The 27,204-nt window shown below is 33.3% G+C and overlaps 2 protein-coding genes and 1 pseudogene across 5 annotated transcripts; 2 read left to right on the top strand and 1 right to left on the bottom strand.

Annotated features, from left to right (window-relative positions):
- Positions 1-21,676: 21,676 nt before the first annotated feature.
- LOC107901124 (tetraspanin-2-like) lies at positions 21,677-23,707 on the top strand (annotated as a pseudogene).
- LOC121218377 (tetraspanin-2) lies at positions 22,994-23,557 on the top strand. The gene is made up of 2 exons (XM_041095550.1): positions 22,994-23,146; positions 23,246-23,557. Exons 1-2 carry the CDS (start codon positions 22,994-22,996, stop codon positions 23,555-23,557), a joined length of 465 nt encoding a protein of 154 aa, XP_040951484.1.
- Positions 23,577-27,072, bottom strand: LOC107901122 (uncharacterized). 4 transcript variants are annotated; one of them, XM_016827000.2, is made up of 8 exons: positions 26,803-27,072; positions 26,058-26,125; positions 25,258-25,405; positions 25,100-25,180; positions 24,767-24,853; positions 24,486-24,571; positions 24,148-24,268; positions 23,577-23,883 (listed from the first exon to the last, which is right to left on the bottom strand). In XM_016827000.2, exons 1-8 carry the CDS (start codon positions 27,070-27,072, stop codon positions 23,806-23,808), a joined length of 939 nt encoding a protein of 312 aa, XP_016682489.1. In that variant the 3' UTR covers positions 23,577-23,805. The 4 variants fall into 4 exon arrangements, with proteins under 4 accessions (XP_016682489.1, XP_016682488.1, XP_040951651.1 ...); XM_016826999.2 differs by having other exon boundaries at positions 25,258-25,423; XM_041095717.1 differs by lacking the exon at positions 24,767-24,853.
- Positions 27,073-27,204: the final 132 nt, after the last annotated feature.

The raw sequence follows: 27,204 nt of genomic DNA on the forward strand, positions 1-27,204 counted from the left end.
TAGAAAGAAAATATATTTTTGTTTAACTTAACTTGCAAGCAATCTCTTAGAATTTGGGTCACACAACTCTAACATAACTTTAACATTTTGGCTTAATTAAATAAGGTTAGTAAATTATCAACTTGCCACGAAATTTCCGTACTATCTTTTAACATTGTTTAAATAATTCTAAGTTAGGAAGGAAAATTATTCTAACACATGCATGCTACTGTGATTAACTCTTAAAACTTGCATATTTAATTCTTCTATGTTTAATTTAATTTTGAGCATACTTAGGTTAGTTTTAGTGTAACTAGGAAATCATCACTTTAATTTATCTCATCACCAACCAATTCGCTAAGTGTTAATTTTGTAATGATTGATTTGCATAAACAATCCCTATAGAAACGAAAACTCTTAATTATTACTTTATTACACATCAATCGAATATTTTTGAGACACATACTTTGATCCAGAAACATGTCTTATATTTTAATCAACGGATATTCCTGAAGCATAATAGATCTCACATATTCATCACTCATGTCTTTGATGATTCTTTGCATGAAGTTTATGGCTACATCCTTGAAGGCATTGAAGTTTTCCTTATTATTGTTATAAAGAGTCTTTAGAGTTATCAGAGAAGATGAAAGGCATAATTCATAGTTCACCCTATTGTTAGTAATGTTTTTGTTATTTGGTGTTCTACCATGTTCATTATTTTGTTTCAAAATGTATTAGCTGAAAATGGGGATGTTAGGTTTTTTATTCTCATTATATAAAAGCTTAATCCAAGGTTATTAATGATTTAGAAGTTGGATAGTATTTTATTGAAATGTAGGGATTAATGGTTCACTTGTCGTTTGAATTGATATAGAAGCATATTCCAAAGTTATTAATGATGTCAAAGTTGGATAATATTTTTATTGAATGACAACTTTTAATGACTGAATTAAATGAGGGTACATCAGCAATGGTCAATACATGAAGGAAGAACCAGCAATCTTTCATTTAGTATTGTAAGAAACAAAGAACTTAAATCTAGTTGACGAAGATTAGAATTTGAATTTAAAGTGTTTAGGGTTGTTGTGCCCCTTTAATCAAAATAATTTAATTAATTAGCAACCATTTGTATGTTGTATGAACTTCTATGTTGTATAGCACATCATGTAAATTTTACAGAAACCTATAATATCACAAACTTAATTTTGTTTCTTATAATATTATATGCATGCAAGTTACAAGTTAATTTATAATGTGTATTACACCATACAGTATAGGTTATATAACTATCATTAGTTTTATATCTAATTGTCACTTATAATCTAATTATTTCATATAATTATCATTAAAATATCATATGCATACATGGTAATAATACATATGCATAGTGATCATATGAACTGGAGATCATATGCAAACCAAATGTTTGAAGTTTAAGAAGTGATAATTATGAATAATGATCATATGTGCATGTTCACACACATATATATAATAGTAACTTTTTTAAAAATAAATTTATAAAGATTTGTAATATTTATAAAAATAAAATTATTATTCGAATTATACTTGTATTTTCAAATTAGGTGAATTTTGTTGTTTTTTTGTTTTCTACCGCTCGATCTTCTCTATTAATATCGATCTCGATTTGCTAAAGTATGGACTCTATTTGCAAATCAATAAAAATTATGTGAACTTTCAAAGATTAGAAACCAAAAGGCGAACTCTATCAAAATATATAATTTATTTTGAAAAAATAACTTGACTATATTTTGACAGAACATCTATGCAAGAGATGTGTATATAGACCTAGACATCAGTCTCTATTTATAAAGAAAATAAAAAAAGTCTCAGTCGAATAAGGTGTAATCAAATAATAATATTTTAATAAAAAAAAACAAATTCCTACTAGGAGTGTATACAAGGGGCGAGGACAACACCCTCTCTAGGACTAGGGTTTGTCGCCCCTAGCTCTTAAGCAGGCCTAGTTGGGTCTTATCATGTATCAAATCGATTATATGTGTTATTCAATCTTTAAACCAATTCATATAATTTATCCAACCAAATAAATATATTTCTCATGCTCAAAATATTATTTATTCTTTTAATTAAATAAATAAATTAAACTTAATTAAATTATTTTCTCAACCTATTTCTAATCCCGTTAAAGTCATGACATATTACTGTACAAAAATCTATGAGCAAATTAATTTAATTGACTTGTTCTCGTAAAATTACGATAACTTAATTAATTTAATTTCCACTTCAAACTTTAATTATTTGATTAAAAATTAATTAAATATTAATTAAAATAAACTAATTTAGTTACCAAATCATCTCTTGTTTATAGCGAGAAAACATATTTATTGCGCGTAGTGATACACGCAATCTATTTTTCTAAGTTATGGTTGACATTCACATATCATCTATTATTTTGTCATCCATTATGCTATCATCATCAAAGAATTCAAACAAATCATTCAAGGTATGTCTTACATAACGGTTTTCATTTTTTTTTTTGGATTTTTCATCTTTTTGTGTTTTTTTCTTTTACGATTTGATAGTTATGGAGGGAAAAATTAATTTGATAGAGAATAAGGAAGAGTTTAAATTGTGAGAACGAGATTACTCATATTCTTACAAAGGTAATCATGTGTTCTAAAAAGTGAAAATTAATTATGGACAACTATTTTACATTAGAAACTATATTAGTGTTAATTACCCTATGGAAAATATTACGTTGGAAAACATGTTACATAAATTGCATAACTAGATGGAGATTACAAAGGAAAAAAATAAGGGTAAACTACATCATTAGTCACTAAACTATTATGGGTAAGTTTTTTGTTTTGGTCACTTTATTAAAAAAGTTACAATTTGCTCAATGAACTATTCAAAACTTTTCATTTATGTTTTTGGGCTGTTAAAATTGATGCTATATGGCTTTCTCTGTTCACATTACATGAACTAGTTGAAAGCTCTCTTTCCCCTTTTTTTCTATAGTTCAACTTTTTTTCGTGAAACAACTTTGGACATTATGAATTTGTGAACCAAAATTTAAATAACTTTTTTCTCTAATCTTCGATACTAACCATCAAATCGACTTGTATCTAAGGTATGTACCTCGTCAATGGGTATTGATCCACCATACCGATTGTCAAATCATCACTTAGCGCTCGTTGGCAGAACTTTTTTTTTTAAAAGTTCAACAACCGAGTGACTTAAATGAAAACTTTCGAATAGTTTGGTGACCAAATTGTAACTTTATTTAGTTAAGTTACCAAAAAAAACTTACCCATAGTTTAGTGACTAATGGTGTAGTTTACCCAAAAAATTAAATATGATAAAGCAACAATTCCCTCCATAAGGTAACAGTGTAATTGTGCACTTCCTGTATAATTTCTAAATGTTTGTATAAAAAATTACCTATCGACTACATTATATAGCCTCTAATGTTTAAATAGAGGCATTCATATGTTGTTTTTGAAATAACTAAAACTTTGCTGAGAATCAAATCTCATGTGAAGGGGTGCTTAAGGTAATGGGCACTCCTTCAATCACCAAACCAAAATAGTAAAGAAATAGAACACAAGAAGGTTGTTTGCACAGTTCAGTTTCCCTACGTCTACGGATCCTAGCTTAGTGAGAAATATCTACTCTCTTCAACAATTACACAAAGTGAACCTACTCAATCACGCCTCGTGATAATTTCCCTCACCCTTGAACTTTGTAGGCTCGATACTCTTACTGCTAAATTCAGCCCTTATGAATTCAGCAAGTAAAACCACAGCACAAAGGTTTTACTATCAATATGCACTCATAAAATAAGGTTCCTCACTTAAAATAGATTAAGTTCTCAACTCTCTCTGTACATAAACCTATACAAGTCTTTCAATTATGTAGAGTTTATTGAGACTTGCTTACACAAGAAGATCTGTTAGAATCCCTATAAAAAAACCACTATATAAGTTGAATACAATATAATAATGAACAAGATAAACAAGGATTCTTAGCAGCTAAGTCTTTAATGATTCAATCCAATACAACTTTCTTGATTCAAGGGATTAGATAAGGTTAACATTATTCAATCTGATCACTAATATATGATTCCCCAAATGATATGTGTTGGATCTGGTGCCCTGAGTGTAGTATATTTTTATGTAAACTTGTAATTTTTGTTGAATATATTGGTTAATAAAACAAATTATGTAACACCCCTAACTCGTATCCTTCACCAGATTAGTGTTACGGAGTATTATCGATCAACCGAAAATCATACAACATCATAACATTTAAATAAACTAAACATATTATAAACCATTCATTCATATTCATTTTGTCCCTAAATCGAGCCTTCGAGACCTTAAAAATAACTTAGAAGCAATTTCGGGACTAATTTGAATCAAAACAAGAAGTTTAAGAAAAAGTTGCAAAAATTAGAAAACAGGTTTTACACGGCCGTGTGGCTAGGCTGTGCGACAACATCGCAGATCGTGTAGCTTTCGAACAAGGGACACATAGCCGTGTCCCAGCCCGTGTCCTCACCCGTGTAACTTACTGAGTTGGGTCACACGACCAAGTCACACGCCCATGTGCCAGGCCGTGTAACTCTCTAAGTTGCCAGGCACGCACATGTAACAGGCCGTGTGCTAGGCTGTGTAACACACTGACTTGAAACACTAAGAAACTCTCAAATGACACACGACCATGTCGCCAGGCCATGTGTGTCACACGGCCGTGTGACAACCCATATCTCAGGCCGTGTGAACCCAAAATTTACCTAAAAATCAAACCAATTCATAACCAACTCATACATAATCATTCAAACCATTTAAGCACACATTCAATGGGTTTAAACACCATTCAAACATACATAAACATGTCATTTCAATCATCGTAAATTTCCTAGCCAATGTGCCATTCAAAGACACCACAATGGCATCAAACATCATTTACCAAATCAAGTTAACATTGCCTCATTTCATGCATAAAAACCTAGTTCAAATAAGTGCCAAAACATGTCACAAAAGACCATTTCCAAGCCACAATCAACATACCAAAAACCATGCATTTCAATTACCTAAAGTTGGTCAAATTTACCTAACTTAACAAGCACTACAGTTCCATCAACCAAACATAATCTTCAAAACATGAACATACCAAAAACACCGTTACAAAACATCCTATACATGCCATTATTAACCTTGGCCAAAATACACAAAATCTACCAAATTAGTTGATGGATAATGAGATAGGTTTCCGACAAGTTTCCAACCGATCGAGTTTCCGATAATCTATAAAACAAAGGAAAGAAGCTACGTAAGCAACGAGTGCTTAGTAAGCTCGTATTAACTAAAACATAACTTACCATGTCATTTATACAATTCAAATATTTTACATAATTCATTACCAATGCCATAAGTTTATTAAATGCCTATACAACATCACTAAGTCACAAGTCAGTATATTTGTCCATAATACAAATGAAATCATCCATAAGATATGTAAATTTCCATATGTAATAATATCATTAAGTTCATAAATCCTTTCATAAGGTCATGATTCAATCCATTTGCATACTTACCATTTCATTTCCCTTTTCTTACTCGTTGAACCATCTAGAATTACAACGGATACTTGGGAAAGCTCACACATAGTGTGCCTTTTACATATAACCGTAACATTTTCTTTACATTATTGTTCACACGAGTTGTGAACTGGGCCAGCTCACACGAGCTATGGGTCAGAATGAAAGCTACACGATGTTGCTCACACGAGCTATGGAGAATCTGCAACAAATGCAGGACCTTAGCCATTGGTAGGAAATTAAAGACCAGCACCTGAAACATGAAATTCCTAATGACATGTCATTTGTATCCTAAGAATTCTTAAGGTTCAACCGAGGCTTGATAACCGTCAATTCATCGTAGAATTGATACATTTATATAATAATTCATTTATCCTAAACAACATAGTAAACATTCAGTTTATCTATCATTAAAATGATTATAGTTCATACGAACTTACCTCGATAATTAGGGACGTAGTAGTTTAGTCGAGTTAATCCGAAGCTTTTGCTTTTCCTCGATCTAAGTCCGTACTCGGTTTATCTTGATCTAAATAAATATTTTCATTCAATTAAGTACTTATATAATTCAATTTAATCCATAATTCATATTTATGTAAAATTACAAATTTGCCCCTAACATTTTAACTTTTTTACAATTTAGCCCTTAAGCTCATAACTTATAATCTAACCATTTCAACTTAATTCAAACTTAACCCATGTTGTAAAGGACCTTATAACAACTCATATTCATTAACAATTCACACTAAAACCCATATATTTTCACTTTTAACCATTTAATCCCTAATTCTAAGTTTCACCAATAATCCCTTAACAAAACATGTTTATTTTTCAACAAAGATTCATAATCTATCAACTAACATAAAAAAATATTCAAAAAATTCTTGTCAAGTCCCTCAACCTTTAAGAGTTTTACAAATTAACCCCCGAGCTAGCTAAATTAAGCTAAAACGAACTCAAAAACATAAAAATTATTATAAATGGGACACAAAATCATACCATGCAAGGTAGAAGAATAAATTGAATGATCCCCCCTTCAAAAATGGTGATTCAACAAATGAAAAATGGGGAAGATGATATCATCTTTCTTAATTTATTTTAGGTTTATTTACCAATTTACCATTTTGCCGTTTAAAAATATCAAAATCTCAATAAAACCTAATCCATAATTATCCAATAACTCATTAAATGGTATATTTACCATTCAAGTCCTTTAGTTTAAAATTTCAAAGCTATTGGATCCTATTATCTCATAAAACTCAACTTTTACCCTTTTTACGATTTAGTCATTTTTACCTAATTAACCATTTAAACTTCAAAATTCCTCAATGCAACTTTAATATGACCTTAATATAATCACTTAAAAATTAAATAAATAATAAAATAGTAATTTACTCGTCAAAATTGTGGTCCTAGAACTACTATTTCTGACATCACTAAAAACGGGCTGTTACAAATTCATTGATTACATTAATATACTTTGTATGATTATCCTCATATGGTTTTTCCGTGAAAAGAAAAATGGAAGAAAATATTTCTTATGGGTTGTCTAATGTTTAAACTAATACTAAGTTGTATTACTTGGTTAGATCGTAATATGGAAAGATAACTTATATTAGTATACGAACCTAAACATGTCATTAGTCTACTCAGAAATGAGCAAACCGATTGAAAGACTAATACGTCATCTATCAGGTCCAACTAGGGAGATATTTTGTCTTGGGCATCGGAGTGGATGCTCCCAGAAGATAGAGACATAGATGTGGCCGACTAGATTGACAATACTTCGGACTGGACCCAAAAAGACCATCTCCTAAATCCGTTTATGGCTTTATTCACTTGTGATGTTCATAGTGTGGCATACCTAAATCTTGAGTGAATGTTAGACTTTGTATGTATGACTCGTACACTTTGATTTAAGTAAAAGTCTAAGTTTGAATAGATAAGAAACCGAAAGACTGTATGTTAGGTGTGCAACTTCTGCAGTACGTAGCATCATTCACAATAGTGAAATCCATAGCCCGATACATGGGTAAATGATATCCTCTCATTTGAATTACATGGTAGATGAAAAGTAAACGTGAAAATGGGTCGTTCGTCTATATGATGGATGGTTTGATCACTATTTGTTAGTGATGGACTTTTCATGAAGGAAGATGTAATGGGTACCATGAGATAAAATAGGATCATTGATCTGTTGTAATTCAGTGTAGCAGATCAAACTAGTTTTCGCACTTGAGGAGCTTGAATACGAGCATTTTTATTATGTTTTAATTAAGCTTTCATAGTTTAGTATAAATACAATAAAAAGTGTATTATGAGTCTTTTATTGACATTAGGGGACGAATGAGGCCTAAAGGTGATCTCATATACTTAGTGAGTGTATAGGAGACCATCAGAGGACATATAAACTCAATATTGGTCATTGTGTTGCAACACAGGAAGTTTGATGTCGCAACATAGGGAGCAGAATACAAGAATATTGAGATTGCCTTCAGTGTCGTGACACAACCATGGGATGCCGCAACAAACCCTTGAAAAAATCCTGGACCTGAGTATACTGCATAAGATGTCGTGATACAGGCACTAAGGTGTCGTGACATCAGTCATGTACGAAAGATATTTACAAGCCAGGGACATTTTGGTCTGCACAATCAAATACTTAACATGAAAGTGTCAACTAACCTAGGGTTTAGGACGACAATAACCTTAACTCTACAAATAGGCTCATTTAGCACTTGTTATGGATAGTTTTTCAGACTTTAAGTTTTTCTTTATAATTTTAGTTCTTAGTTTTAGGCTTCGATTTTTTTTTAGTTCTTTTCTCTTTGTGTTCTTTGGAAAACGTGGTTTGTAATCCCAAAGAGATTAAGGATATCCTATAAGGGTAACACACTTATAACAAGGTCATTAGACGAGCAATAATCGAGTTGCTTTTGTAATGGTATGTCGTTGGGGAGAGCTCAGTCACGATACTATAATGGAATAACTTCATGACTAAATGAGTTTATAATTAATAGGCAAAAAGCTAGAACTTAATTATAAATCATTTTAGCCTAAATTGCATATGTCCAATCGATCCCTTCGCTAGCTCATTGAAACCAAAAATAAATGAAATGTTGAATCAAATGATTAAAGTTTTCTCCAAAATGACAATGGAAATATCCTGAAAAATGAATTTATGTTTTTCGAATAAATGGAGTTCGAAAATGGAAATAAATCATTTGGTCATAGTGAACCATTGAATACAAAAATATTAAATATATTTTCTCATAGATTCTTTTCCAGTAAAGTTGTCATGATTTTAACAGAATTAGAATTGGATTGAGAAAATTATTTAATTAGAAATATATTAAAGTTTATTTTTGGAAAATAGCAAAAAAAGATATTAGGTTGGATCAAATTACAAAGTATTGGGTTAAAAGCTCGAGAAGTACTTGTAATTGGACCCGATATGGAAGAGGTCCAAAAGCCCCTTATGTAATAAGGGGGGACGGTGAACCCTAGTATAATTAACTAGGGTTGTTGCCCCCTATATCCTAGTAGAACTAGGATTTTGTTTTTCCAGTTGAAATAAACTTCTCTAATTCAATAAGGGTTCTACCTTCTCTTCCTGTAAATAGATGATATTTAAACCAACAAATTTAAGATATCATTATTCTTCACAAAAATAGAGAGACTTTTATTCTCTAAGAATTCAATATATCTTCTGGAATAATGATTTTGCTGGTTTCTATTTGAGCTGAGAATTTTTGCTTTCACCCCAAAAGAAAAAAATCTATTTCTAATTTCTGTCTTTGATTCGTTTTGTTTGAGCCCATACTCAAAGAAATTCGTGGTACGAGAATAGCGACGAAGATCATTTAGATGAAAGCCATGAACAACAAGGATCTATCTATCCGAAAACATAGGTACAATTTCGGTCTAGGGTTTATTACTATAAATATCACAAACAAAGTCAATTTTCAAAATTTTTCTTTTCCACTGTGCAAGAAAATTATTTTCGAATCGGATTATTTCCAACAATATGATCTTTCATAATGGGCTAGATATCATCCATATAATGAACATAGCCAAAACCATAAGTTTAATAAATTGCCAACATCTTAAATATAAGAATGGACTCCATACAGATTTTGTGGGCAAGAGAGTGGGCACTCCATCTGGCACCAAATTGCCAGTTTCATATTTTTCCACAATCTCCCCTTTCGAAGATTTGTTGTACAGAGTATACACAAAGTAGGAAGTTATAACATCAAGTAACATTAGCTCCCCCTTAACATATTCTCATTAACTCAATAGACTTAACTTAGAAAATAATTTAGTAAATTAATCATAAAATACTTAGTAAACTTTGCGTTAATAATCAACCATAATTATAACTAATTAAGCTAACCAAGTAACAAGATAATGCATCAAAGTAAATGAAATCTACAAATAGAATCAATTCTCTAGAAGTTTAGAATCAGTTCACCAGCAGCAACATCATCAAAAGGAAGTAGCAGCACTAGAAACAAATAAACTGAAAACCAAAAACTAAAAACTTCCTATTTCAATGCAGCAATAGAATTTTGATATGCCATAATTTGATATGGGAAATTAGGCTTTCTTGATATACTTAAGGATCTTATTCTCAACAAGATAGTGTATTTTCCATAGTTTTTCATAATTTTTAGATTTTTAGTTAATAAGTGTAAACACCTCACTTTTACATATTTTGAGACCCAAATTGGCCAAAAATGCCATTGGGGGCCCAAACACATGGTTAAGTGATGTAAGGACGTGCTGGAGGTTAAAAATGAATTAGAACAACACCAAATGAGAGGGTATTGCGATATCCAAACCTTGGAATCGTGATACCCCCAACAGACTCAAGATTGGAGACCACCCTTTAGTGGTGTCGTGATATCCACTTTGGGTATCGCGATATCCACCCTTTAAGAAAACCCCAACTTCGAAACTATCCAAGGTATCGCGATATCCTCTTCTTTGGTATCGTGATACTGATATCGTGAGGAGACGAAATTGGACAAAAAGAATAGTCTTTGTCCACCTAAAGCACCAAACATTGAAAACCTATTCAAGGGTATTTTGGGCACACAAATTGTGTCAAAATAGCTGCTATATTAGCCAAAATTTGGCTCAGAGAGAGGAGTCCACATTAGAGTAATTTTAGCTTAGGGTTTCCTTTTGTTTTCTATTAGCTTTTCTTTCTTTTTTCCAAGGGTTTTTATTTTCATATCCTTAGTTGTAGATTTTACATTTCCCAGCAACTTTTCTTCTTATTATAGTTGTTCTTAATGTTAGTTAAGTTAGTTATTACTGTAGCTTAGGTTTATTTGCATTTTTAGTCCCTGTACCTTGGTTGTAAGACATTTTCAAATTTAGTTTAATGTATTTTAGTTTCTTTCACTTTGTACCTGTTAAAGTTTGTTCCTTTCATGTTTATTGTTTTATATTTTCTTGTTGAATGCTTCTCTTTACATGATCTTTTAGATTTTATTGCATAAAAATCTCAACTTTTATATTTTTCTCAAGTTTTGCTTTAATGACTTCTTTTCTTTTTATTTCTATGGTTGTTAGTTTTGTTTTCAGCATGAATAGCTAAAGTTTTAAGGGGGTTGGTTGATGGATATGTGGTGAGCTGATTTTTGGATGAAAGATTAACTCGTAATAAATTGAACTAATTTGAATGAACTTAAAAACTTAAGATTGATGACCCTAAGGGAACATTTAGGCAAGTGAGCACGATGTTGGGCACCAATTCATTAGCCTTGGGTTAATTTCTAACACCCCTAACCCCTTTCACGTTATACAATTAATCAATCATAATTACACATATATATACTAACCATTAACAATATAATATACAGGGGCAGGTCACAAACAATCAGATCATATCATACTAGATTATTATACAATCGAATAATGATTCATGCTATGCAATGCTAAACTTGGTCTTCCACTGTCTACACTCTTATCACTATTTGTACATTACTAAACTTAGTCTTCCACTGTCTACACTCTTATCACTATTTATCCCTTCTTGAATGTCAGAATTCGGATGCAAACAAGACTATTCCAATTATTAGTATCATAGTATTGGTCTATATTCCGTCTACGATTATCTTTTTAATTTATCTTCAATAATGTTAGTGGAAAGCACTTAATTTAGATTTGCTAATCCACCCCAATACAGAGTAAAAATTACTCTTAAAGCCCCTCTTTTGAGCCTACGGGACCTTAAAAGTAGTTTAAAAACAGGAAGGGACTAATTTGAAATAATTTTGGAAGTTTAGGAAATAATTACAAAAATTTTGATTACAGGGGTCACACACCCGTGTGGTCAGGCCATGTGCCTCACACGACTAAGACACAAGCCCGTGTGGTTAGGTCATGTAACTCTTTGACTTGGGTCACACGCCCATGTGTGTTGCCCGTGTGACACACGTCCGTATGGCTAGACTATGTGCACCCAAAAGTACATTAAAACTCAAGTTTACTATTTCCTACTTACTTGGGCACTAAGCAACTCAATTACCAATCATTTAATCTATTCAAAACATGATTAAACATGCCCAAAATTCACCAAATTCATCACCTAATATGCCTAACCAATTTACCCTCATTGGTACCACATTTTATGTGTTCAAATACATCCACAACACATTCAAGACTTTCATTCATATCATTTACCATATTTGAACTAACTTTCAACTTCTAAAGTTACCAAATATGAAGCTAAGCACATACCAAGCATTATGCTAAGCTACCAAACTTTAAACTATCACATACCAAAATATAAACTAGGCTAACATACCAACATAACCTCAAACCACAACCATCATTTCACTAGCAACTAAGTTAACCACACTTTATAAACAATATCAACCAAAGACTTCCTAGGTAGCCATTACAAAATGAAATATCACCACACTTGAGCTCAGGATTTGTAATTTGACGTTGAGCGGAAATAATTTGAACAGTACCAAGCCTGCACACAAAAAACAAACCCACACACTGAGTAAAACTCAGTGGTATTTCTATAATCCGAATAACATAAACTTGATATAAGTATTTAAAATGAAAAATGCAACAAGTAAGCTATCTTAATGTGTTTCAATTCAATAGTATAATTTTTGCTCATTCCTTATTCACATCTACTAATATTTTCACATGTTCACTATATATAAGTATATATCATTGGCATTTCATTTAACATTTGAATACATCATCTCATTCAATGGCATGATTCATATCTTTGATCAATACTTAAATTCATTCAAGTTTCAAATATCAATTCATCATTTCATGTCTCATGTCTCATTTCTCACCTCATAATCATTTCTCATATTTGTCATTTCAATATTTTCTCATCTCATATTCATTTCTCATCTTTTCCATTTCAATACCAATCATATAAATTATTATTTTACTTTCCCCTATTAACACAACACGGACTCGAACAGATACATGGATCCAATCAACACACCAATTTTGCACCCAGTGCCTCATCGAATAAATCCGAAGTAATATCTGCGCCCAGCGCTATATAAATTAACACTCAGTGTCTCATCGGTTAAACCAAAGCAAATTGGCACCCGGTGCCTCATCGACTCAAGGTCGAAGTAATCCCTAAACTCTTCCTATCCTATGGCATGCTATTTATATTCGACTCAGTCAGATACAGTTAATAGGGATTCATTTCACTTTTCAATACAACCAATGTCTCAATTTAATGAATATATATCATCACATATAAGCATATATTCAATTTGATAATAATCACATTTTTCCCGATACACATATATTCATAATCAATATATTTCATAATATACAAAATCAATTTATTTCATTTCAGTTATGAATTTAATTCAATCCCAAAGCACCAAAGTACTCACCTCAAATGCTTACCATATGGAAACAATTTATATGCAATAATCTACTATTTAATTCGAATTATAAAAACACAAACCATGAATTCCGAGCTATTCGAAGTCGATTTTATCCTTCCCCTTTTTACTCGAGGATACCAGTACGACGTTAGCTACGAAAATAAACAATTAAATCACATTAATATTACACATTTCAGTTTCACATTAAATTTTAATTTTCACACTATACTTTACTTATTCTTCAATTTAGTCCCTAAACCTAGACTAATTTTAATATTCATATTTAATCTCAAATTTTTATATGACTTTCACTGTAAGCTAAATTTAGCTCCCCATTTTCACTTCTACACCTTAATTTTGAAATTTTCACAATTTAGTCTCTATTGCTCAAAATCAATAATTAATTCCACAATTTAGTCCTTTTCCACTACTAACTTAAAAATCTATCTATTTAATCTCTAATACTTAAACTATTCAACAATGACAATATCTAAAATCATGAACAATACTAAAAGTCGAGTAGCTCTAAGTACCGAGATTCTAAAAACATAAAATTTACAAGAAAATGACTAAATTGCACTAACCAATTTTGAGTTTGAATATTTTAAACCAAGGTCAAATGCTCCTCTCCTTTTCTTTAATTGTTTTCAGCTTGCATGTAAAAGAGAATAAAATTCTCTTTCATTCCACTATCAATAATGTTTCTTTTTATTATGCTTTAATTTTTATTATTATAACATATATTATTATAACTTATATATATTAAGTTAACATAATATATATTATATATATACACATATCATAAATGTTCATGACCGTCCACTTTAATTGAAACAAATGTATAATTTCTTCTTTAGTCCATTTAATTTATTTCAATCTATAATTCAATTTTTAACCCTTACGCTATTTAGTCCCTGTACCTTAATAACTCCTAGTTTCACAAAATTTACTATTCCAAAAATTAATTAGCTAGTAAGCTAACCTCATAAATATTTTTATTAAATATTTACGGGTCCGGTTTATGAAAATAGAGCCATTTTGGGATTTTAAGCGATTTGGATCCCTAATTCAATGATTAGTGAACCACATCAATGTCAACCAACAATCGTTTGTTATTTAATTGTTAATTTTGTAAATTTGCATATTTTACTATTTAGTCATTGTTAGCAAGATAGTAAAGTAGATCCATTTCTTTCAATTTTATGATTAGTCGTAATAAAGTTTTTTGCGATTAGTTGGTTAGACTCTTTATTTTACACGCACGTTATTTAGAAATTGGTCAATCCACGATTCTCATGGGTTCGATCCTTGGAATACTCTAGTGTTCCATTGTAACACTACAAATATTACAACTGACCTGTCACACTTGTAATAAAGCCACGATAATTTTATCTTATTTTATTTCCCAAGTGTTGATTTCATATCTCTATCTCTCATCAATTGAGGGAGAGGTGGTCGAATTTTCCCAACAAAATCTCCCTCTTTGATACTCTCTCTCTCAAGAAAGCTTCCAACATTATCAAACATCCATTCTTTTCTACCTTTTTTTTATCAACTAATCTTCATCAGGACAAGCTAGAAGATCAACAAGTAGGGTTTTCCTTCTCTATCAATCTTCTTAACTGATTTGGCTTCAACCCTCAATTTGTCACAATGTCTTTGATAAAATTCAACTAAGGCACAAAGATCAACAACAGTTCTAGCCTTTATGCCCTTAAGAACAGAATTGGTGCCTACGACAGTGGACACTTCCTGGATTTAAGATACTTCCTCCTGATCAGCATCATCATAACAAAGTTACTCCTCCTCAATAATAAACAAACAAACAACTCATCTCCCCCTCAATGGTAGTTTTCTAGCATCTTTTCCCCCCCTAAACAACAAAAAAGAAGTCTTTATTCTTCATTTTCAACATTATGCCTAGGCAACGCTTGAGGCAATGGACACTCATCTAGTGATCACAATGTCAAAAACTAAGGCATTAGATTTGGCATCCTTCTCAGCCTGGGAAATAGGATTTTTTTTCAAAATTCTTTGGCTTAAACTAAAAAGTCTAACATGTCAAATGAACCATGTCACTGTAGATTTGTCTAGGCCTGCCCGTTGTCTTGATTTTATCATGAACATCACCAATTATATCAGTAGGTAGGTGATTCTTCTTAACTCTTACTAAAGGTTGAAGTGGCTCATCATCTTTAGACTGATTATTGATCTCATTGATAACTTGAATATCTTAACTTTCTACTCCTGGCAGTTCTTTAGGCTTAACAATGCCAAGGGGAATGGGAACTCCTTCATGCACTGAATATAGAGTCTTTTCATCATGATTATCATCAGCATCATCATCATTACGAATCTCATGGACTCCAGCATCATCAACCACTGCATCAATTTACTCCATGACATTATCATCGATCTTTCTTTGCTTTACCATGGATTCTTGAATGTTAGTGGTAGAAAATCCTATATCAATAGGGCTACTAAACAATGATGGTTCAGTAAAGGCAACAACAACATTCACTAATATGCTATCAATAATTGAGACCTGTACACTCTAACTTAAAAATTTATTGAATAAGAGCTTTGATTCTTTGTTCAGGATTATTAGTATGCTCAAATATCGATAGAATTTTCAATAAGGTATCAATTTCCTTCAGTGCTTACTGGATAGCTTGAGATGACCCAACAATTTATGTCTTCATGGTAGATATGATGCCTTTTTCACCCCTTGGTGTGACTTTTGGTTTGAAGTGATTAGGGAGTGGGCACTCTCTTGGCTACCTCATCAGTTTTCTCAACAGGGGGATTGAATATGCCCTCACTATTAGTTTGTTGTGATTGTTGTTACTTCTTATACTCTTCAGCAGATATGATCTTTACATGGGTCCTAATCATAGGAAAAGGATTTATTTGGTCATTTGTAGCAAAAATAGTTGTCACTTCACAAATAAATCAAGTTTCCTCTAAGATATGAAAAGAGAAATATCTCTAAAAATTGATTCCCAGCAAAAATAAAATGGTACCATAAATTATTTCACAAATCCCAAAAAATCTAAGTAAATCAATTAGCAGCATAATTACCCCAAATACATCAAAATGACATCAAGCATTATTGTGTAGATGCCTTCTATAATTAGTCAACACACCTCATGCTTAGCAAAATTTCAACTAAACTTTTCAAGCCCTTAAACCTGCAGGAATCCAAGGTTTTTTGTGAACAAATCATCTAGAAGGATTTGACTAGACACATACTTCTTTCCATCTGTGCTTTTATAATCATCCATATTGTAACCTATTAAGCACATTGAGTTGTCTTTAGTAAATGACTGCCCACCCCGCGCACGCATGCACTGGGGATAAAAATCAACACTAATACAACAATCAAATCTGAACAGCTACGTGCGGTGTCTACAAGTGTGACAAGCCAATTGTAATATAATTTGTGCAACGACGTATAAGAGTACTCCAAGGATCAAACCCATAAGAGTCAGCGATCAAGTGAATCTTAGCTAAAAAATACAAATAAAGAGTCTAACTAACTACTCGCTAAATATCATAGTACGAGAAACTATAAATTTGAGTTTTATTAGACTAATTAGCCAACTAATCAACAAAATGACTAAATCATATAGCATGCAAAGTTATAAAACGATCCAATCAATAACGAACAAAGGTTGGTTGACTTCGATGTGGTCCATTAATCATCAAATTAGAGATCTAAATTGCTTAAACTCCTAAAGTGACTCCATTTTATCTCTCCGTCTTAATTTTACCAAATTAGGAAAATTAGTTCGGTTTATCTCTTGATCTCACCTGACTAACCCGGGACTAATGAATTGGTGCCCAATAAGATCACCTCTCAATCTCACTTATCATAATTTTCCCTTAGGGGTGTCAATCCTAAGTTTTGAGGTTCAATCAATTTAGTCTAATTTATTGCAATTTAGTCTTTGACCCTAAAATCAGTTTACCTACAACTCCATCAACCAACCCCCATAGGGTTTAGTTACCCATTACCATTTTTAAGTTAACAAACTTCAAGGAAGCAACCATGAAATACATTGACATAAAATTCAATAAAAAATGAAAGTTTTGATTTTTACTTAGAAAATGTAAAAACAGAAAACTAGAAACAAAATAAATAACCAAGAACACTAAAGTTAAGATTTTTGGCAAATGAAAAGAAGGCAAACTGAAATATCATTAAACTAGAGATTAAAATGTGATTACAACAAAGTTTAAGGTATTAAACATGTAAATAAACTTAAGCTACAGTGTTAACTAACTTAACTAACACTAATAATGCAAAGAAAGAACAAGGAAATTGCAGAAAATTAAAATCCTAAGCCAATTTTGTCTAATGCCTCCTCTCTCTCTTCAGCCAATTTTGACTCTTTTTTAGCAGCTATTCTGACCCCTTTTTCTTGACCAAAATGCCCCTCAACATTTTTTTATTGGTGCTTTGGTTGGAAAAAGATTACCCCTGATGTCAAATTTTTCCCTCATAACATTAATATCGCGATACCCAAGTCTGGATATCGCGATATCTTTTGCAGATTCAAGATGAGGGTTCCCTTAAAGGTTGGGTATTGCGATACCCAATATGGATATCACGATACCACTGTAGGTGGTCTTCATTCTCCTTTTCATTTTAGAACTGTTGAGGGTATCATGATACTCAGGCTTTGATATCATGATACCTTCTCCTTGGTGATGTTTTCTCTCCAAAACAAGCCATCATTAAGTTCCTACAACACTCAATCAATCGTTAGGGTCCAAATGGCACATTTGGCCAATTTAGGTCTCAAAATGAGTACAAAAACACATTAAACACTTATTGAATTGAAAATATAAAAATTACACTAAACTATGAAAAATACATTAATTTGCTCTAAAAAAAACTCCTTAAGTATAACGGGGAAGCCTAATTTGACATATCAAGTTAAGACAGATCAATAAACCAAATGGAAAAATTAGGATTACCATGAATGTACCTAATTATTTGATTGACTATCTTAACATGAGATTATTTAGGATTAACCTGGTATCTGGCGCAAACACCAACACTAAAGCCCAAATTGGGACAACTATCTGTGAGATAATATAGACTGATGATCCTACTTCTATGGGTGGTTTGGGGAGTGGGCACTCCCTCAATGTTTGTATACAGTTTCTCATTAACAGGCATAGGTGTTCTGGTCGGCTACGAGTTCTCAAGCCAAAATTTCTTATACCATAGCTCCAATTTTAAAGTTGTAGCACTATTGCATTTTCTAAACAACATCACCTTGTAACAATTATCAAAAGTATGTCCTCCTTCCATGATCACTTCATCATAATCATTATTAATAATACACTTGTTTTTAGTGAAATTCATAAGAATACCTTGGTTATATAGTTTATTCATGCTTACCAAGTTGGCTTTAAGATCATCCACTGACAGAACATTCTTTAAATAAGGCATACTAGGAACATTCAAAGTGCTTTTACCAAGTATCCAGAATTTCTTCCTATCTCTAAAGGTCACCTTTTTAGTAAGGGAATCTTCAAATCAGTCAAATAGGATTAGTTACCTGTCATGTGGTGAGAACAACCACTATCTAAATGCCAAATCCCATCACCAATGGACATTAACGAACAATGAACAACTAATAGACATTTGGTTTCTTTCTTTACCCAAACTTTCTTTTACACTATACTAGCAATGGTGCCACAGACAATGGGCACTCCTTTAGGCACCAAATTTCTCCATATCAAATTGTGGAGCATTTTGAATCAATGTGATCATTTATGGCATGAGGCACCACAATAGTGACATATTACCTTGTGAGTGTGAACATCCTTCTTGAATGACTTAACTATCATTGGCTTAGAGCAATCATTGTCTTCACTTAATCTTAAAGCTTTTACAAACACAATGGGGCTTTCTTCAATATTTTTACCTTTATTTACAAAGCCTAAGTCTCCCCTACCTTGATCTCTTCTCCTAACAATCAATATTTCATCGAGCTTGTAATTGTTGGTTGTGAACTTTTTGAGCATCAACTTAGTATCAACAAGCCATTCTTTAATCTTCACCATTTGTTCAATTCTTCTGCCAGTAGAGCTTTTTTAACAACCACTTGTTTAATCAAAAAAATTCTTGTCCTTCAATTGTTTGTTCTCATAAGACAGTTGAGTGTTAATTTCACGAACCTATATCCATTTTCCTAATATCTTTTTATATGTTTTCAATAATTCTTCATCAAAGCTAAAATTTGAGTCACTATCAGAATCACCATCATCAACAATACTGGCAGTGAAAGCAACAAAATTGTGTTGATCCTCTTCTAAGTTATATCCAGTAGATCAGTCCACATCACTCTAAGATATATAAAGTGACTTCTTCTTTTTTTTCTTCTTCTTCTTTTGAGTGTTAGCACACTCAAATTGGATATGACCATATCCTTGACACTCATAGCATTAGACTCCTTTCTCCTAATCTTTCTCGGATTCCTCTTTGATTACCTCCCCTATGGATCCACTTCTGGGAACATTTGTGTTGGTTTTGTACTTATTTATTCTGCTTGACTGCTTTTTGAATGCTTTGTTTAAGTTTTGTGTAAGTGAAGCAACCTATTCCTAGAGTTTCTCAATTGCAGTGTTTTGGAAAGTTGGCACTCCCTCACCCACTTGGAAAGCAATGTTTCTATCACCTTTTGTCTTGTTGCGTTTGACATCCTTAAGGTTTATCTCGAAAGTTTGCAAAGAGCCAATAAGTTCATCGATTACCAAACTTTCAATATATTTAGCCTCCTCAATAATAGTGACCTTAATAGAAAATCTCTTAAGGAGAAACCTCAACACCTTACTAACTAACTTGGCATTTGAATATTCCTCTCCCAATGCAAATGTCTGATTTGAAAGATTATATAACTTTGCATAGTACTCTCCAATAGTTTCTGATTGCTAAATTCTCAGGCTCTCAAATTTGGATGTTGGCAATTGTATTTTCTTTTTTTTTAATAGTAAAGGTACCTTCACGAGCAATCTCCAATATATCTCAGGCAACCTTTGCAACTATGCATTTAGCAATTCTCTTAAACCCTTGCATATCCACTTCACAAAATATTGCATGTAAGGTCTTAGAGTTTATGTTTGCAAGCCTTTCTTCAACAGTAGTCCACTATATTTCTGGCTTTATAATTCTACCATCTTAGTATCCATTTTGGGTTATCCTCATCCAGTCAATGCAACTCTCCATGCCTTCTCATCAATAGATTTAATGTATGCTTTCATATGTGCTTTCTAGTAAGCATAATTGTCAACTTCTAGCATAGGGAGTTTTAAAGTAGAATAACATTCCATAGCTTGGATTTAGCAACACCACGGGTCTCCACTGCCTACCTTAAGTGGGAGGCTCTGATACCAATTTAAATAATTAAAACTTTGCTGAGAATCAAACTGCTCAAGTGAAGTGGTGCCTAAGGTATTGGACACTCCTTCAACCACTAAACGAAAACAATAAATAAACAAAATACAAGAAAGATGTTTACACAGTTCAGTTTTCCTACGTTTGTAGAGCCTAGCTCAATGAGAAATATTCACTCTCTTTATTAATGGCACAAAGTAAACCTACTCAATTATACCCCCATGATAATTTCCTTCACCCTTATACTTTGAAGACTCGATACTTTCACCACTAAATTCACCTAGCAATTAAAATCACAACACAAAGGTTTTACTATCAATATGCCCTTATAAAATAAGGTTTCTTACTTAGAATAAATTAAGTGCTCAACTCTTTATATACATAAATGTATATAAGTCTCTCAATTCTATAGAGTTCGAGACTTGCTTACATAAGAAGATCTATCACAATCACTATAAAACAACCACTATATAAGCTAAATACAAGATAATATTAATACAAAAAGATAAATAAGGATTCTAGACGGCTATGTCTTTAGTGAATCAATCCAATACAATTTTCTCGATTTAAGAGATTAGATAAGGGAAATCTTGTTCAACCTAATCACCAATATATGATTCTCCAAGTGATATGATCTCCCATAATAAGCTAGATATCATCTATATAATCAATATAGTTAAAATAATCAGTTCAATAAATTACCCAACACCTTAAATATGAGAATAGGCCCCATACATAGTTGGTGGGCACTAACACCAAATTGTCAATTTCATATTTTTCAACAGTTCTTAATTTGGAATTCAAGGAAGAGACTTCCGTAAGATGATTAAAGTTTAATCAATGGGAGCCAGATTAGATGAAATCGTGATTCATGAGAATCGACGACTTAAAAAACAGAGGAAATCACACTTTTCTCTTTACCAAAAAAATCGAATGACCTTTTAGTAACTCGGCCTCAATTTTCCCTTACCATTTTGACTTCTTAAAACGTTTCCCTGTTTAAAACCAAATCAAATATCACATGGTAACCTTACAGATTTGTTGGGAATGTAAGTAATCAAGATTAAGATGTTTACTGGTTTCTGACATATGAGCCATTAAAAGAGCTTTCCAACTTCAAACACGGTCTCAAAATTCTCTCCTAAACTCTTCTCTTCCTTGAACCTATCATGGGAGTAGCCAATAACATAACAGCAGTTCTCAACTTCGTAGCCTTCCTCTGCTCCATCCCCATCATGGCAGCTGGCATCTGGCTCGCCCAACAGCCTGACAACGGCTGCATCCACCTTTTGTGATGGCCAGTCGTTCTCCTTGGTTTCCTCATCCTCCTTGTCTCTCTTGCTGGCTTTGTCGGTGCCTACTGCAACAAGGAAACACCGTTGGCCTTCTATCTTTGCTGCATGGCCATCCTCATTGGTCTCCTCCTCATCTTGCTGGTATTTGCCTTCATCGTTACCAGACCTGATGGGAGCTACGGTGTGCCTGGAAGGGGTTACCAGGAGTATAGGCTTGATGGCTACTCTAGCTGGCTTACAAACCATGTAGTTGACTCCAAGAGCTGGAATAAGATCAGGGATAGTTTGGCTGACACCGATGTCTGTCCTAAGTTGACTCAACAGTTCATCACCGCTGATCAGTTTTTTGCTACTCATCTCTCTCCTCTTCAGGTAAATCGTTTCAATTATGGCCATATTTCTTATTCTTTGATGAAAATACGAGTACCCTTTTAAATTTTCCATTTGTTATTGTATAGTAAAGCCATCAAACAGATTAAGTTCATTGCTATTTACCTGAAATATCAGAGGAATTACTTCTTCTAACCAAACTGGTCTTTAGATCTTAACTTTCCTCACTGTAACTTTAAAGCTTTTTTTTTTTTTTTAATCTTCAACGACCTCCTATGACATTGTTTTTCTTTTCCGCATTTTTTAACTGGTTTTCCCAGTGAAGATAGATCCTTTTGTTGATGGTTATTGGATGATTGAATTTACGTTGATCACACACTCCCAAGTTGGTGGAACAGGACATGATTTGATGTCCTAAAGCGGGGCCCACTCACCTCACTAAGACCATAAAGTAGGACCCACTATTATGGGCTTAATCTTTAATTTAGGGAAAACAATGACACCAGAGTTCATCGGCCCCCCTCATGGATGGATCGGTTTAATCCACAAGATCATTAGTTCAAGCACATGTCGTGTGCTGTGGGGCAACCAAGCAACGCCGAATGAAGTTTATAAACAATTACCAGCTTTGGCAACACATGGTGACTATGTGGGCATTGTTTAGAGAGGAGGTGTTACTTTATCCTTTTTCCTTTTTGTTGTTGTTTTGTTTTTGGTTTAAATCTTTCATTTTTGTTATGTTTGATAGTCAGGGTGTTGTAAGCCTCCAACAATATGTGGCTACATTTTTGTGAACCCAACGTTGTGGACAAACCCGGTGAACCCAGCAGGGGACCCTGACTGCAACCTATGGAGCAATGACCAGACCCAACTCTGCTATAACTGCAACTCATGCAAAGCTGGTCTGCTGGGGAACCTGAGGAGAGAATGGAGGAAAGCCAACATAATTCTCATTGTGGCAGTGGTGGTACTAATATGGGTCTATATCATTGCTTGCAGTGCCTTCAAGAATGCCCAAACGGAGGACCTCTTCAACCGCTACAAACAGGGTTGGACTTAAAAAATAAAATAAAATAACCTTTGGTTCAATGTGTCTGCTGTATGTATTCCAATGTTATGGTTCTTATATCTAGAAAATGCGTGGACAGTGAGGAAGGGTACTTATTACACTGTAATTAATGAAAACGAGAATACAATTTCAAATTATCAACTTCTTCACGACTATAAGGTTCTTGGATTTGTGCAAAAAAGAAAACTCATTGATAGGAAGAAAATCCTCATAATCTTCAGACTGATAGTGATAGCTTCTTAAGCAGTAGAAAGCTTCCTAGAGTAAACAATGTACATAGGATCTGAGCGTCCTGGATTAGGAGATATATCAACAGCCTGTAGACAAAAATGGATTTCTTTTAGGCTCAGATTAGTGTCTACCATAAACTTGGGTGCTTTTAAATTGGATATATACATAAAGCACGTATTCACATCAATGCAGACTGGCAACACCTAGTTTCCATTTGGAAACTTTGGGGCTTATCTTAAAATATTTGCAACAGCGTATATAGACTTAAGAGATTGCCGGCTAATGGTTGTCCAAGAAAAACTTGAGGGGTGAAGAGCCTATTATGAGACAAAATATTAAATATTGTTTACCTGAGGAGGTTCAAATCCGCCAGCATAATGGAAATATGACCCAACAATCAAAGCATGATCGGTGTCACCAGTGGATGTCCATATAGAGATTGCTTTTGTCCAAAAGCAGCGATTTGAAAAACTGCTTCGGAAATGAGTCACGTTTAAGTTCAAAGAAGTGTATAAAATAAAAATGGTTGAACAAAGAAATGGAAGATGTAATAGGAATGAGAAACATAAGCCGAGGAAAAAAAAATCATGCAGGCTATAGAGTCAACAAGGAATAGAAAGAAAAATGGGACAAAGTTTGATCTTAAGCTTCGATGCAACGATTAGTTAGAAGTAGATGAAAAGTTCACCTCATTATAGCCAATCCACCAGGCTTAAGAATCCGGCACATCTCTTTGAAAACATCAAGAGGCTTTGTTAGATAATCAACACTGACCTACAAGATTACATCCTTAAAACGCCATCCTTAACTCGGAGGTAGGTCATTAAAGCATAGCTTTCAGAGAGGAAGTGCAAAAATATTCTCAAGTATCTTTCATTTCATCTAAAATGGAAAAACAAGGAGAAGAGGGAAAGGAATAACTAATGCAAAAGGAAAGGAGTTATGGACGAGAGGAGAAAAAACACCCACCACATTGGTAATGACATCAAAGGAATTATCTTCAAAGGGAAGCTTAGGTTTCAAATTTAAGTCTTGCACAACATATTCTGTTAGAACCTACAAAGACAATTATTTAAGGTAATAATGTCATGAACAGCTGCAGTGTCATACTTCAGTTGTACTCATGAACTCACACAGATAATGATTTCTAGAACTTAATACTATTATTTTAGTAGAACTCATTAATAGATTGAAGTAACTATATCATTCAAGTTGTTGCTAAAATCACCCTTGTATAGCAGCATTTTGATGACCAGCTTATAATCCAACCAGTAAAAAAGTGAGAAGAAATGTTGAACTCACAGGGTTCCGCTTAAGCTCTTCCTCATTCATACCCATTCCAACTACCCGTTCTTGCTTGTATCCTTTTGGAAAATGACTGACCTAAACATAAAACCGAGAACAGCATCATGAGAATGTGATAGAGAAAGAGGGTGATCTCAACACTAAGAATGTCTTACCCAACTACTGCACATATCCAAGATGCTCACTCCAGGAGTATTGCTGGGAGGGAAAACCTCTGAGTAGTATTTAGTAAGTGCAGCAATGGCTGCATCATCAATATGCGTAACAAAGCGTGGCGCTTCATAGAACATCGAATCTGATGTTCTGAAAGGTGAATTAAAGCTATGAAAATATGAAACTCATCAATATGCTTAACGTTGAGAATAAAACTTGGAAATTGTTGAAGCAAAGTGTAAACTTTCAGCTAAATGATATCTGCTAGATTGAACCACTCGCTGAAGCATTAAATCCTTTAATCAGTATAATATAGGATGAGTTATGGAGTGCTGAGAGCTTTCCTGTTTGTTTAGCGGTACTAATCAACTTCTTTTTTCCTATTTTATATGGCAAAATCTAGAGGGAAATTATATGAGATACAGGTAACAAGTTTGGACTGCTTGATTGAAACAAAAAGCCCCCAGTCTTTGAGAAATAATAGATTCCACAGACTTGTGTTTTAATCTTGTTACTTTGTTTAAGTTAGAACAAAGAGTTTTGCCTAACATCTCGCACTTTCGCAACTCTCATTCTTCTATAACTGATGAAAGATGCTTGAAAATTTACTTCTCCAAATTCCGACCAGCAATCCCAAATGTGAATAAATCATCAAGAAGATGGTCAGTACAAAGCAGCAACAAGGATATTAATGCAAGGAATAACCAAAGCAGGAACAAAATGAGATGAATAACCTCAAGGAAAGACGAAATTTAACATAAGAGTTCAATTTAAACAGCAAGATGTAGTTTGGATTATTTACTCATCGAAGCGTTGGAAATCCTCGTCCTTGAAGGGGAACTGCTTTGGCCATTCCGCATTCTGCAATGCCTATGAAGCCAAGCAAGGAGATTTGGTGAACTATAGAATTAGGACAATGGTGGAATGATGAGAACTCCAGAAAGTAACTAAAAGCATACATGAACTGAAAAGCAAGAAACAGAAGAGGCTATTAAACTCCACCAAGCACTTCGATTCATAGATTAGCTGTTTTTACTTGTGAATGCGCGCGCGTGAAACCATTCACTACTACCAATTGCATTGCAGGACCTAATTGAGGTTCGGGAACTCAGCTCAAAATCATCTCTGATTTAAGAACTTGTATGCATGATTAAGTTCATTCTCAGTGAATCCAACGCAATTGTTTCATATCAAAGTATATACCTTTTAACCCTTTGGTGCTGAACTGAAGAACTAAAGGGCAATAAGATTTGTTGCCTACCCACTTATACAATTTTCATGAAGAATAATAAATAAATGAAGTGCAAAATTTTCTTTTATTACAGGCCAAGAATTGATCAACTATACAATCCAATGAACTTAATCTTTATTATGATCAAGCATCAACTAATGAGTTAGGAGGTTCTTTTCTTCCATTTTGATACAAACCCATTTTCAAAAGCTTATAAATTGCCTATAAAATTGAAATAACCCACAAGCTATTAATGAAAAAAAACCCAGGAACCAAATGGAAGAAAGAAGAAATAATAATCAATTGGAAAATAAACCTGTTCAACAGCACCCTTTAGCCTTGCAGAAGCAATAAAAGATTTGCTATTGCCGGCCATGTTCATGTACTGAGCCCAAAATGAAGCTCCTAAGCCTACCACCAGTCTACGTGGCAGCCTACCACCATTGTTCCATTTTTTTAGCTTACACGAAAGACTAGAGACAGAAGCAACAGCCGGAGCATGAATTGTAGCGGAAATTAAGCGAGAATAACAAACAGCAGTCAAGACGGGAAACCTTTGTTGCAGTTGAAGTCCGAGGATTGCCATGTTTGACGTCACCTCATCGTATATATAGGTTTGTACTTTTATATGATGCTACCTGGGATATGATATCAGCCACGTGGGGCATTGACAACCGTCTGATCAGTTGTGGGTGTAGTCTCCATACTTTGATGTCTT

The sequence above is a fragment of the Gossypium hirsutum genome, chromosome D06 (genome assembly GCF_007990345.1).
Source record: "Gossypium hirsutum isolate 1008001.06 chromosome D06, Gossypium_hirsutum_v2.1, whole genome shotgun sequence".
In the NCBI taxonomy this organism is placed as follows: Eukaryota; Viridiplantae; Streptophyta; class Magnoliopsida; order Malvales; family Malvaceae; genus Gossypium; species Gossypium hirsutum.

What these genes read in the sequence shown, in the direction of transcription:
- LOC121218377 (XM_041095550.1), top strand. Translation starts at nt 22,994, where the DNA reads ATGACACCAGAGTTCATCGGCCCCCCTCATGGATGGATCGGTTTAATC. An exon ending in TGGCAACACATGGTGACTAT is followed by an intron (nt 23,147 to 23,245) that starts GTGGGCATTGTT and finishes TATGTTTGATAG; the next exon opens with TCAGGGTGTTGTAAGCCTCC.
- LOC107901122 (XM_016826999.2), bottom strand. Translation starts at nt 27,072, where the DNA reads ATGGCAATCCTCGGACTTCAACTGCAACAAAGGTTTCCCGTCTTGACT. An exon ending in TAAAGGGTGCTGTTGAACAG is followed by an intron (nt 26,126 to 26,802) that starts GTTTATTTTCCA and finishes TTGGCTTCATAG; the next exon opens with GCATTGCAGAATGCGGAATG. An exon ending in GCGGATTTGAACCTCCTCAG is followed by an intron (nt 23,884 to 24,147) that starts GTAAACAATATT and finishes TTTTGTCTACAG; the next exon opens with GCTGTTGATATATCTCCTAA.